Source organism: Euprymna scolopes, chromosome 37, assembly GCF_053919585.1.
Source record: "Euprymna scolopes isolate OS-2025 chromosome 37, ASM5391958v1, whole genome shotgun sequence".
NCBI classification, from domain to species: domain Eukaryota; kingdom Metazoa; phylum Mollusca; class Cephalopoda; order Sepiida; family Sepiolidae; genus Euprymna; species Euprymna scolopes.
This window is the reverse complement of record NC_136518.1, coordinates 34344965-34359964: the sequence shown is the minus strand read 5'-3', so window position 1 is coordinate 34359964 and position 15000 is coordinate 34344965. Positions and strand designations below refer to the sequence as shown.

At 31.2% G+C, this 15000-nt stretch overlaps 1 protein-coding gene across 1 annotated transcript in view; it reads left to right on the top strand.

The window, feature by feature from the left end:
- Positions 1 to 15000, top strand: part of LOC145260987 (sialin-like) — a 58293-nt gene that overhangs the window by 27006 nt on the left and 16287 nt on the right. Inside the window, exon 2 of the mRNA XM_080119117.1 lies at positions 7974 to 8106. Within this exon, the coding sequence (XP_079975243.1) occupies positions 7974 to 8106 (133 nt within the window). The remainder of the gene's footprint in view (positions 1 to 7973; positions 8107 to 15000) is intronic.

Here is a 15000-nt window from a genome sequence, read left to right as displayed (position 1 = left end):
TCAGGTTTTCATCCAATATTTTAACATAATCTTCCTTTTTTATACTACCTGTGACCTTAACAAGTCGCCCTGGTCCAGAGGCAGCAAAGGATCCCCAAAACATCAAACTGCCTCCACCGTGCTTCACTGTGGGTATGGTGTTCTTAGGCAGGAAAGCTTCGCCAGATTTTCTGTAAATATAAGACACTTTATTATGGCCAAATAACTCTATTTTCGTTTCGTCAGTCCATAGAACACGTTTCCAGAATGCAACATCTTTATCAATATGACGTTTTGCAAAGGCTAGCCTTGCTTTCAGGTGCATAGGCTTCAATAAGGGAGTCTTTCTCGGACGACATGCTTTTAAACCAGCTCTCTTCAAAACTCTACCAACTGTATGTCGAGATACATTCACTCCAGAGGTGCTCTGTTCATCAACAATCTCCCCAACAGAGATCCTTGGGTTTTGTTTTACTTGTCGAACAATTTTCCGTTCATCTCTTGGGGAAAGAATCCTTTTTCTCCCTCTACCCTCTAAACTCATAACGTGGCCTTGCGATTTGAACTTGTTTATTATGGCTCTAACAGTGGATTTGGGAAGGTTTAGCTTCTTTGAAATCTTATCATAGCCCTCCTCATTGGTATGGCATGCTACAACAAGCTTCCTGACGTCTTCGCTGTGTTCCTTAGTTTTAACCATGGCGATTGAAAATTATAATTTAGTCACTTATAATAGTTTAAATAAATCGCTATCTAAAAATTATCTGAAAAAAATTATTCACTGAATTAGCGTTAAACAAGCATAATATGGCTATAAAATGTTCAGAAAGCACGTAAACCGGAAATTGATTGATATTATACTGATACTAAAAGAAAAACAAAGCCGTGCCAATAATTTTGAACAAGGGTTTTTTGCAATTATGTTTGTTGTTCCTTTGTTATTTATTTTTTCTAAAATCCGATTGCTGCATCGGAAAGGGCAGTTAAAAATACATAATATACTTTGTTATTTTCTTTAATTTAATCCCTTTTTTAGAATTTATTAGACAAAATTTAACTTTTATTTTACCGTGCCAATAAATATGATCATCACTGTATACATACATATATATACATATATAAACATATACGTATATATCTACATATATATTCATATATATACATATATATATATACATATATACATATATCTACACACATATATATATATATATCTACATATATATACACATAGCTACATATACATACATATATACATATATGTAGGCACGGCCAAAACTGGGGGGGGGGAGGGCAGGTAATACTTTTTGATAGACTGTCTTTTTAAAAATCTACCAAAAATCAGGTAATTATCCAATCAATACGAAATTTTCAGCGATTATTAAGAAAAGAATGAACTTTATAACAATGTACTTATTTTTCATATCGATATTAATATATATATTTATTTTTTGCTTACAACCACCCCCCTTGTTTGGAGTGGGTTCCAAATATGCTTAAAATAATCATCTGAATCTGAACAAAACATATTATGTTGTTGTAAGGGACAGGATTATAGATTAAAAAAAAATGTTTGCATACCTTATTTTGACGTCTGAATATCAGAACTTCGATTGTGTTTAATTATCCCGCTTTTGAGTTTTGAAGTGTGAAATTCGGCGAATATGTTAAGTAACATAATTAATTTAAGTTAAGCAAAACAAAAAAAAAATTAATATTTATACGAAAAAAGCCATTTTAAAATCTTTGATAAATAAATTAACAATTTTTTTTAGCGAGCCGAAAAATGCATGATGATTATTAAACAGGGCATGCTTTGAAGAATCGATACAAAAAAAATCGATAAATATTGTGCCCTTTGTGTTAAAAATAGTATCATTTTTTCGATCCCGTTTGAAAACGTTTGCCGCCTTTCGACTACGGTGGACCAAAGGCGCTGAAACAAATTTTTTTTATTCTGATTTAAATTCCCTCTCCCCCATTTTGGGGAGCCTGGCCCCCACACACATACACATTAAAAACCAAACTCATACAGATGGTCACCCATCTGGTACTCGCCAGCCTCAGCGTTAATAATACATTGAAATTTTCGTCATTGAAAAATAAGTTTTTTTTGGCCTGTTTGGGTTTCCATAGTTTGCTTTTTATTAAGTACAAACATAAACATTGTCTAGATCGATGCGAAGTAACTGGTTGCCTATATGAATAAGTGGAATTATTTGAAATCCAGGTACTTATATTATAATATTTTTGCATATTCTCATAGAAAATCACCCTAAATCTTAGTTAGACAACAAATAAATAAATCAATTATTTCAAAAACCTTTTTTTTTTTTTTTAAATATTTATGTACGTTTTTTGTGCAAGACAAAAAATGTCAATTGTTAACTTTTTGGGAAAATTTAACATTTAAAATTTAATTAAAAATAGTAGAAATCTTTTTTACATTATTCTGTTTTCTATATGATAAAATTCAGCGTTTTATCTTTCTGGAAAAAAAAGTTACTCAAAATAATGGATTTTAATAAATGTAATTTCGTTTTAAAAAACAACAACAACTTGATTTTTCGGCCATTTTTTGCGGTGTCTACATATATGCATATATATATATATATATATATATATATATATATATATATGCATATAGTTACATATATACCTATATATACTCACATACATACATATATACATATATATGCATATAGTTAAATATATATATATACCTATATATACATATATATATACTGATATACATACATATACGTATATATATACATATATATATGCATACTGATACACTATGTACATATATATATACATATATATATATACATATACAGATATATATACATATATGCACATGTATATACATATATTCACATATATATATACACACATATACATTATATACACATATACATTATCTATATATATAAAAATGTAAATGTTGGTTCGTTCGGAGTTAATTGTCTAAAAAACCACTGAACGGATGGCTTCCACGTTTTGGTATAATATGTTTACTATATCCATGTGTGTTTTTATATATTCCTTTTTAATTATAACATTATACTTAATTTTTCTATGATAAATAGGTGGATTTCTTTTTACGGAGAGGCCATTTTTTTATTTAGGGTCATTATTTATTACCGCTTCCTGTCACGTGACCAGTGTTACAATTTAGCGGTTTTCCTACTAGATCTGGAGATTTCGTTTACAATCTAGCGGGAAATTCTAGAAAATCTGGAGGTATTTGGCACCCAGAGACACCCGCATTAGATTGCTTGAAAATACTTTAAAACATAAAATAAACTCATGTATGTAAGTAAAAAAAAGTAGCATTTATTGCCTTTGGCAACAATTATTTATTGATTATTTGTTTTGTTTTTCACCTTTTTTTCGACTAACCATTCTTAAATCTCACTATAAAATCGATTTTTCCAAGTACATTTTAGGTGGGTGGGGGGCATTCCAATCTCCCCGAAGGGGTTTGTATTACTGTACACGGGTTTGTATTGTACACATAGATTCGAAAAAGTTGTCAAAAAAACAAATATATAACAAATAAATGTTATCAAAGGCAAGATAAGTTACTTTTCTGCCAAACTGGCTAGCGATTTTCTGGACATTTCTTTCTCCTGATCTCGCGGTTTTTTTTAAATCTCAGTTGACAACATTGCATCACTAAAAAACACCACAGGCTTAATGTAAACAGAATGTGTTTACAATATCGGTAAATTTTCAATGGGTTTATTGATAATGTAACCATGTGATTGAACTTTAATTTAAATTAACCACACGTGGTCGAAAAATGAATGCCGACGCTCAAAGTGTATACACATTTTGACTCCTCCCTTTACTTAAAAATTCACCAAAAATCAGGAAATTGACGAATTTTAATGAAAATTGCAGTATTTTTCAAATAATGATCGCAGAATATAATGAACTAATTATTTTTATTTAACGCTTGGTGAAAATGTTTTATTTTGTTTAAACAAAAAATACCTTTACTAAAGTTATGGTTTTCAGTAGTAAATAAAAAACGCAAGAATTTATTTTTGCTTTTTTTAAAGCATCGTAATTTGTAACAATAAAAAATAATTTTTACAGTAACATTACGAAAAAAGCCCCTAAAGTCCGTATTAATGTATTCGATATAACTCGAAGAAAAATGAATTATCGGATACTATTCAGGAAATTAAAGATTCAATTAGATTCCTATTTCAGTCACCTAAATTATTTAAGGTGAAATGAGTTTAGGAATTTATAGCCAAACTCAAATATATATATATTTTTTTGGTAAATATCGCAATACGCTACTACAGAATACCGACCACTCTAATTTGTTTGGGGGGGGGGGGGTGATGTTGGGGCGCGCGCGCGCCAACATCACATCCGCTCCCCCCCCCGCTCGCGCCCCCAATGTACAAAGTAAAATCTTCGGAAAATGTTGTGTTTTATATACATAAAGTACAATTGTTGAATGTTACTGTTTTGATTATATTCGTTTGGGGGGGGGGCACAATCAAAAAATTAAGAAAGATTAAAATGAAGCGAAATTTAAGTTTTCGTTCCATTTTTACAACAACCGTAAAACAGTGCATACTCAGCAAGTTTTGTCGTAATTTATAAGCATATTGAAACACTAAATCAACATTTTATGGGTGTTTGTATTACTGTACGCATAGATTCGAAAAAGTTGTCAAAAAAGAAATATATAACGAATAAATGTTATCAAAGGCAAGATAAGTTACTTTTCTGCCAAACTGGATACATTTTTTGTGTTTTTATTCAATGTAACATATTTATTCAGCTCGAAAAACATTTGTGAGCGGATGTGATGTTGGCGCGCGCACGCCCCAACATCACATCCCCCCCTCAAACGAATTAGAGTGGTCGGTGTTCTGTAGTAGCGTATCTGGATATTTACCCAAAAAAAATATTTAGGTTTGGCTATAAATTCCTAAACTCATTTCACCTTAAATAATTTAGGTGACTGAAATAGGAATCTAATTGAATCTTTAATTTCCTGAATAGTATCCGATAATTCATTTTTCTTCGAGTTACATCGAATACATTAATACGGACTTTAGGGGCTTTTTTCGTAATGTTACTGTAAAAATTATTTTTTATTGTTACAAATTACGATGCTTTAAAAAAAGCAAAAATAAATTCTTGCGTTTTTTATTTACTACTGAAAACCATAACTTTAGTAAAGGTATTTTTTGTTTAAACAAAATAAAACATTTTCACCAAGCGTTAAATAAAAATAATTAGTTCATTATATTCTGCGATCATTATTTGAAAAATACTGCAATTTTCATTAAAATTCGTTAATTTCCTGATTTTTGGTGAATTTTTAAGTAAAGGGAGGAGTCAAAATGTGTATACACTTTGAGCGTCGGCATTCATTTTTCGACCACGTGTGGTTAATTTAAATTAAAGTTCAATCACATGGTTACATTATCAATAAACCCATTGAAAATTTACCGATATTGTAAACACATTCTGTTTACATTAAGCCTGTGGTGTTTTTTAGTGATGCAATGTTGTCAACTGAGATTTAAAAAAAACCGCGAGATCAGGAGAAAGAAATGTCCAGAAAATCGCTAGCCAGTTTGGCAGAAAAGTAACTTATCTTGCCTTTGATAACATTTATTTGTTATATATTTGTTTTTTTGACAACTTTTTCGAATCTATGTGTACAATACAAACCCGTGTACAGTAATACAAACCCCTTCGGGGAGATTGGAATGCCCCCCACCCACCTAAAATGTACTTGGAAAAATCGATTTTATAGTGAGATTTAAGAATGGTTAGTCGAAAAAAAGGTGAAAAACAAAACAAATAATCAATAAATAATTGTTGCCAAAGGCAATAAATGCTACTTTTTTTTACTTACATACATGAGTTTATTTTATGTTTTAAAGTATTTTCAAGCAATCTAATGCGGGTGTCTCTGGGTGCCAAATACCTCCAGATTTTCTAGAATTTCCCGCTAGATTGTAAACGAAATCTCCAGATCTAGCAGGAAAACCGCTAAATTGTAACACTGGTCACGTGACAGGAAGCGGTAATAAATAATTGTCCCTAAATAAAAAAATGGCCTCTCCGTAAAAAGAAATCCACCTATTTATCATAGAAAAATTAAGTATAATGTTATAATTAAAAAGGAATATATAAAAACACACATAGATATAGTAAACATATTATACCAAAACGTGGAAGCTATCCGTTCAGTGGTTTTTTAGACAATTAACTCCGAACGAACCAACATTTACATTTTTATATATATAGATATATATATATATATATATATATACTAGCAAACATACCAGGGCTTTGCCCTGGTATGTTTGCTGTATGCTCAGGTAACCACTTTGCGAGTACTTAAAGGTACAGCAAAGTCCCGCCCTTAATATTTTATCTTGACATTGAAAAATAGTGTGCAACATCCCTAGGTCAGAAACCCTCATCATGTCAGATTTTGTCCTCATCATTTCTGTGGTGTGGGTCGTAGCAGAATATATATATATATATAGGATATTAGCGTGATCTTTAACCTTAACCTTGGAAAATATATGGGCTATGGTTTATAACCTATACATAGGCTATAGCTTTGATTTTTGACTTAAACCTTGAAAATTATGTGTATCATCCCTCGGTAGGAGACCATCATCATGCCAGGTTTGGTCATGATCGATCCAGTAGTTTGGGCTGTAGGAGAGTTGTACTCACACACATGCACAAATTACTTTATATATATAAATAAGAAGCTTTGTGTGTATGTGCGTGTGTGTGTGCGTGTGTGTGTGTGTGTGTGTGTGTGTTCGAGTTGTTTCCCTATGGACTCCTTTGCTTCTAAGCTGATTTTAAATTTTTTTTATTCAAATGTAATTTATGTGCAGTATTTTTAGATAGGATTTGTATAAGAATACTTCGATAACTATTGATAACCGATAATCTAAAAAAATCCAATAAAAAAGGAAATGGCAATTTTGACTAAAGTTAACACATTATACAGTCTAACATTACAAATGCATTTGAGAAGTTCTATTACCGTGTGAGCAGAAATACCCAGCATATAAAATTAACGGTAAGCTCTTAGATTTGGCAGTGGTGCATTCGAAATTAATAATAATTGAATAATAAGTGGATGTGTTTATAGTTTGTTTCCTGGGAGTGTAATACATACGTGAGTACGGCATAATCATGATGACACACCAATTCCCGCTGGATCACCAAAGTTAAGCAGTGTGGAAACTGGTCAGTACTAAATGGGTGACCATTTGGGACTTTCAGGTGCTCTATGTGCTCTATGTGCTCTATGTGCTCTCCGCTTATCTCGGCATTGTTTCCAGTCGTCCTGGACTTCTCCTTGCCACTGGACTCAAACAGTGCCGATTCAGGAGAGGTGTGGCTGGGGATTGCACAACCCTTGCCTCACAATTACACGTGCAACTGCCCTTACAGAGTGTATCCTTTGTCTTTTGAGACTGACGATCAAATACATATGTGCGGCAGATTTCGAGATTCTGTGAGAGTTAGTTTTGTCAATGGGTGACAATATGTGAGACTGTGTGTGCGTCAGTTGAGAATTTGGAATTATTCGCCTACATTTTGAAACGGGCAGGAAAGCTGAGCATAAAATAGCATGATTTTTACTTTGGCGCCAAAAGCAATTTGGAGCGCACAAGATGATTTGGATGTGCAGCAGACGTAGTTGAAAGCGAGGGCACGTGAACACCATTTTTGCTTTTTTGTAAATTATTTTTGTGGGATTCATTTTTGTATGAAAAATGTTATTCCTTTTTCAGATACATTTTTATCATTGAATGAATATTTATCTTGATGTCATTCCTATATATTTACTATGGATTGTCATCTCAGAAAACACCAAATCTGTTTAACAAAATATCAAAAACAATGCTATGATTGTATACATATATTAAATTATTTACTTATTCAAACGCAGTATTTTCACCATTCCATTTCAGAATGGAATAATATCTATGGTTCCATTCATCAGCCGTTTCTTCGCTCACATATCTATAAGCTTTTTGGCCGACGCAGTTCTAAAAAAGAATATCTTCAAAACAGCCAGAGTTCGAAAGATGTTCCAATGCATAGGTAAACATTTTTATTTTATCTACATTCATATATTTTTAGATTGGATCATATTTGTTTAGATTGGATTATATTTGTTTAGATGTGATTATATTTGTTTAGATTGGATTATATTTGTTTAGATTGGATCATATTTGTTTAGATTAGACAATATTTGTTTAGATTAGATTACATTTGTTTAGATTGGATTATATTTGTTTAGATTGGATTATATTTGTTTAGATTGAATAATCTTTGTTTAGATTGGATCATATTTGTTTAGATTGGATCATATTTGTTTAGATTGAATCATCTTTGTTTAGATTGGATCATCTTTGTTTAGATTGGATCATCTTTGTTTAGATTGGATCATCTTTGTTTAGATTGGATCATATTTGTTTAGATTGGATTATATTTGTTTACATTGGATTATATTTGTTTAGATTGGATCATATTTGTTTAGATGGAATCATCTTTGTTTAGATTGGATCGTATTTGTTTAGATTGGATTATATTTGTTTAGATTGGATCATATTTGTTTACATTGGATTATATTTGTTTAGATTTAATCATATTTGTTTAGATTTAATCATATTTGTTTAGATTGGATTATATTTGTTTAGATTGAATAATATTTGTTTAGATTGGATCATATTTGTTTAGATTGAATCATCTTTGTTTAGATTGAATCATCTTTGTTTAGATACGATTATATTTGTTTAGATTGGATCATATTTGTTTAGATTTAATCATATTTGTTTAGATTTAGTCATATTTGTTTAGATTGGATCATATTTGTTTAGATTGGATCATATTTGTTTAGTTTCGATTATATTTGTTTAGATTTTGTCATATTTGTTTAGATTGGATCATATTTGTTTAGATTGGATCATATTTGTTTAAATTGAATCACCTTTCTTTAGATTGGATTATATTTGTTTAGATTGGATTATATTTGATTAGATTGGATTATATTTGTTTAGATTGGATTATATTTGTTTAGATTGGATTATATTTGTTTAGATTGGATTATATTTGTTTAGATTGCATCATATTTGTTTAGATTGGATTATATTTGTTTAGATTGGATCATATTTGTTTAGATTGGATCATATTTGTTTAGTTTCGATTATATTTGTTTAGATTGGATCATATTTTTTCAGATTGGATTTTATTTGTTTAGATTGGATTATATTTGTTTAGATTGGATCATATTTGTTTAGATTGAATCATCTTTGTTTAGATTGGATCATATGTGTTTAGATTGGATCATATTTGTTTGGATTGGATCATATTTGTTTAGATTGGATCATATTTGTTTAGATTGGATTATATTTGTTTAGATTGGATTATATTTGTTTAGATTGGATCATATTTGTTTAGATTGAATCATCTTTGTTTAGATTGGATCATATTTGTTTAGATTGGATTATATTTGTTTAGATTGGATCATATTTGTTTAGATTGAATCATATTTGTTTAGATTGAATCATATTTGTTTAGATTGAATCTTCTTTCTTTAGATTGGATTATATTTGTTTAGATTGGATTATATTTGTTTAGATTGGATCATATTTGTTTAGATTTGATCATATTTGTTTAGATTGATTCATCTTTTTTTAGATTGGATCATCTTTGTTTAGATTGGATCATATTTGTTTAGATTGGATTATATTTGTTTAGATTGGATTATATTTGTTTAGATTGGATTATATTTGTTTAGATTGGATTATATTTGTTTAGATTGGATTATATTTGTTTAGATTGGATTATATTTGTTTAGATTGGATTATATTTGTTTAGATTGGATTATATTTGTTTAGATTGGATTATATTTGTTTAGATTGGATTATATTTGTTTAGATTGGATTATATTTGTTTAGATTGGATTATATTTGTTTAGATTGGATTATATTTGTTTAGATTGGATTATATTTGTTTAGATTGGATTATATTTGTTTAGATTGGATTTTATTTGTTTAGATTGGATTATATTTGTTTAGATTGAATCATCTTTGTTTAGATCGAATCATATTTGTTTAGATTGAATCTTCTTTCTTTAGATTGGATTATATTTGTTTAGATTGAATCATATTTGTTTAGATTGGATCATATTTGTTTAGATTTGATCATATTTGTTTAGATTGATTCATCTTTTTTTAGATTGGATCATCTTTGTTTAGATTGGATCATATTTGTTTAGATTGGATTATATTTGTTTAGATTGGATTATATTTGTTTAGATTGGATTATATTTGTTTAGATTGGATTATATTTGTTTAGATTGGATTATATTTGTTTAGATTGGATTATATTTGTTTAGATTGCATCATATTTGTTTAGATTGGATCATATTTGTTTAGATTGGATCATATTTGTTTAGATTGGATCATATTTGTTTGGATTGGATCATATTTTTACAGCGTTTTTGTAAAGAATTATTGGTATTTTCAGCAATAGACGGCCATCTTTCGTTACTTTTTTGTTGAAAAAATATTTGAGTGTTATTACCTTTATTATTTATTTATTTCTACATATTATTTATTTATTTTTACATAATGACTATAGCAATGACATGTAACATGATTACCCAGGGGCAATCACGTTACATGTGTACAGCAGAGGCTATTCAAATCCATTGCTATAGTCATAGGAGTATGGTGCACGGTGATGGTGATAATTGTTACGATAATTGCTTTAAACAAAAATTAGTTTAAGCTTGGAATTTAGTGACGCATTTGCTGGTAAAATTCAAATATGTTGTGACAATATTGTTAGTGATCGAAATTTGAAAATTAAAGAAAAGTCATTGGTGAGTTGAGAAATATAAAAAAAAATAATGGATGCATCCTCGTTGAAGAATCAGAAAATATCACAGTGGATTCTAGTGATGACGTCCTCAGCACTTGATATCTCTCGGGGGTTGGAAATAATTATAAGAAAAAGTCATTAACCAGTTGAACCTTATAGGCATTAATATGAGCTCTCAGCAAAGAATTAAGGGACTAAACATGTTATATCTGAAAGGGCTAAACACGGAACACGTAGCAAGGTTCTCTTTCTATATATAATACTCAACTGCCATAAAAGTGGACAGTTGCTCAAACCAGTGGCCTTTCAGAAGTTCACGTGTAGCCGTGCATACTGGTAGGCAACCATTAAACTCAGGAATAATAACCACGTGCTAGAGAAATAAATAACAATAGTGAAATGTTGATGAGGACATATAAAATATTATCAGAGGAACTTCTAGAGAAGATTTAACCCGAAATAGAACAGATGTTGTCAATTGTCTCGGGATGTTTGTTTGATCATTCGTGTAGCTTCACGAGGGAAAAGAGACGAGACGGAACAGACTAACAACAAAAATACATTGTACGACTTCGGCAACCATCAAATCAACTTAACAACAAATGTAACCCAAACGCTTCCATATACACGATTCAACATGAACAGTACCGTCGATACAACCTGATACAGTAAGTACTAAATGCTTCCGTTGACACGACCCGGCAAATCCCAAACAATTCCATCGACATGCCCTATGCGATCGCGAACAACTCCGTCCACACAACCCAACACTGTGAACAATTCTGTCGATAGGACTCGACACACTAGTAAAGCAACCTCAATGACTCTGGCGTCGTCTTTTTCTAGCCCTTCGATGATCTCATTTTGCTGTAAGTGGGCCTGACTAAGACAATAACACACAATTCTTTGGCGCTTCCACGTCATACTTCTCCCTGATCTCGAGATCACAAAAATGGCAATGTTGGGCAGGCTTCTTTTGCCTGAGCTCTGTCATAACGGACTGTCTTAGGAACTTCCTCAGTGGAGATTTCGTCTGCTGTATCATTGAACTTCTCTTCCCATAGATCGTTGTGTGCGTCACTCTCTAAGGAGCTTGCTCCATTTGGTCGTTCATATAGCAGTGGGGCTTCGTCATCTGAGGATGTAATTTTGTCATGGATAGATCAATCAGTTTGGCATGCTGAGCACACAATTTTATATGGCGTGGTATTCAATTAACTGAGACTGAGTGTGGGCTATTAATTTCATCATCGTATGTCTGCTGAGCTGTGTCATACATCTTCCCTGCAGATTCTTCACCCAAACAGCATCTCCCTCCTCGTATGGGCTAGAAACTGCATTATCAGGCACCAACACTTTATCGATACGCTTAACACGAATCCTATAGTTGTATATTAGGTTAGTAGATACAGTTGTATCAGTCTTGTCCTTGGACATAACATTGTGCCAATATATTGCTTCCAAGATCGTGCACCGTGTTCTTGCTGCAATGCGCTTTATTGTGCAATGGAACCTCTCAATTATTCCATTTCCTGATGGTATGTGGGCGCACCGAAATTGTATATGGACCCCCTTCATTTATGCAAACTCAATAAATCTCTTTCCAACATCAAGCAAAGGCAATATATAATAACACCAATACATATCAAAGGGAGATGAACAGCTTATGAGAAACTCTCAACCGAAAAACACTATTCAGAGAGAAGGATATCAGTCTGAGAATATGAAATGACACAATTTGAAAACTCGGCACAGTCTTGTCTACCGTATGGCTTGCCTGAAAATAATTGGTGAATATGATTATATGATATGTAAATTACAACAGAAGCGACTCAACTTTGCAAAAGTATCTCGGTCCAGTCAAGTCTCCTACAAACAAAGAACTATCATGACTAAGAAATGTTTGTATATATATCTATGTAAGTGTGGAAAAATGGTGAGACATGCCGTCCACTAAAATTAAGGCAAAGATAAATCCGAAATATGCTGATATATTGTGAATTTCAGGCGACAAAATGAAATCATCTGTTGTATTGTCGGGAGTATAAACCAGTGTATTTTATTCATATATGTGTGTCATGTATTGTTTAGTGGTATAAAATGTTCTTCTAATAAATGTACATATACAGAATTTATATACGTTTCACAATCATCTACATTACGTGTGTATATATCTGTGTTCGTCTATGGCCGTCTAGATTTCGTTGCGTGTATGTACATTTAATTACAGTTTTAATTACGCGACAAGCATATACATAAATACTTTTACAACACAAAGGACAAATAACACGTATTTGGGGGCTTTAATACCTGGTCAATTAAGAACATGTCTGGTTCATCTCTGGTATTATTTAACGGAAAGTTACAATAAAAATTCTTTCCACGAAAATGACAGAGCCTCGGATTTTATTTTCGGCAACTTTTTATCCCAGAGTGTTTTTCCCTTTTAAAAGGTTCGACGCTGATTCTGATTATCGCCATTTTGGAGCCATCTTGAATCTGAGGACCGCCTTTGTCCCTCTCTCGACACCGACTGACTGTCTCCTAACTCTGTTTGTATATATGTAACTATTCCTTTGTGTTTACGTCACTTGACCACACAAAGACCCAGCACATGATCTCCAGTCACGTTTTTTGGTGGAATTTATTGTTTTTGAAAACCCCCTCTGCTTATATCCACCACATCCTTTCCTTGTTATTGTTTTTAAGTTAACTTATACATTTTAGTAAACATTCGTGTGTTTCAAATATTCTCTCTACATACCTTTTTCTACATTACAGTATCAAAATAATAATGTTCATGATCTAACATTTTACTTTTTTATAATAATAGTCGATTTTCTAAATCAACTATCAGCAAGGACACCCGATGTTGCTTCGGCATAATCAAGCAGATCTTTGCTTTCATAACTTTGTATTTGGTTGAAGTTGTCGAAAACATCCAATCCACAATGCGAAAAGCAAATCCAAATAGAAAAATATCCATCCATCTATTTCAATATATATATATATATATATATATATATATATATATATATATATATATATATATATATATATATATATATATATAAAGCTGAACGTCTGTGTGTGTGTTTGGTCACGAATATATGGTTGACTATTATAGAAAATATAGAAAAAATCACATATAATGATAGAAGATGTATCGAGACACAGGAATGGGTATGTTTGATCTGGCATAATGATGACTCATTAAAATTGTGGTGTCTGCGTAAGCGCCTGGTCCACAAAGTATGGAAATAAAAAATTTAAAAATTAAAAAATAACATTTACAAGTGTTTTTGATATAGATGTACATAATAATATTTTGATAAGTATGGTTTAACTTAAATAGGGATGGTATAATAAAATTGTGGTGTCTGCGTTTGCGCCTGGCCTCCATAGAATAGAAATAGGCACAAACTTTAATAAAGACTTTTCATATCTATCTGCGTAAGTATACTTTGATAATTATTTTTCAGTTTGAAGAAATATAGTATAATAAAATGATGGGGTGTTCGTTCACGCCTGACCTCCATAGAATGGAAATATGTCAAAAAGTTTAACAAGGTTTTTTAATATAGATCCACAGAATATTGTGATAAGTGTTTCGGTGTGAACAGATATGGTATCATAAATTATGGGGTTTATCTATTTTATTTTTACTTTCATCATATTTTGCTTTGGTTTTGAATTCGAAGCTATCTCTTTACAACCCTTCCTTTTCATAACCTATAATACTTTCATAAATCAGAGTCCATTTTCTGTAGGCTGTTTTTGAACCCAGTCAACGACGGGTACTTTTGCTAGTATATATATATATATATATATATATATATATATATATATATATATATATATATATATATATATGGGGTGTAAATCGCTTTCTTTCACTCTCTTTCTCATTATCTCTCCCTTTCTCTTTCTCTCTCATTTCTTCCTCAGCAAAAACTTTTGGGGAGGGAGGTTAAGACACCAAAATAAAATTAGCATTTTTGCCGTAAGTAAGGCGGATGTTTCTGAAAATATTTAAAAACATAAGAACAAAATTTTTAATCTTATGTTGATAAGAAAAAATAGAACATTAGGAATAAAATTAAGAGA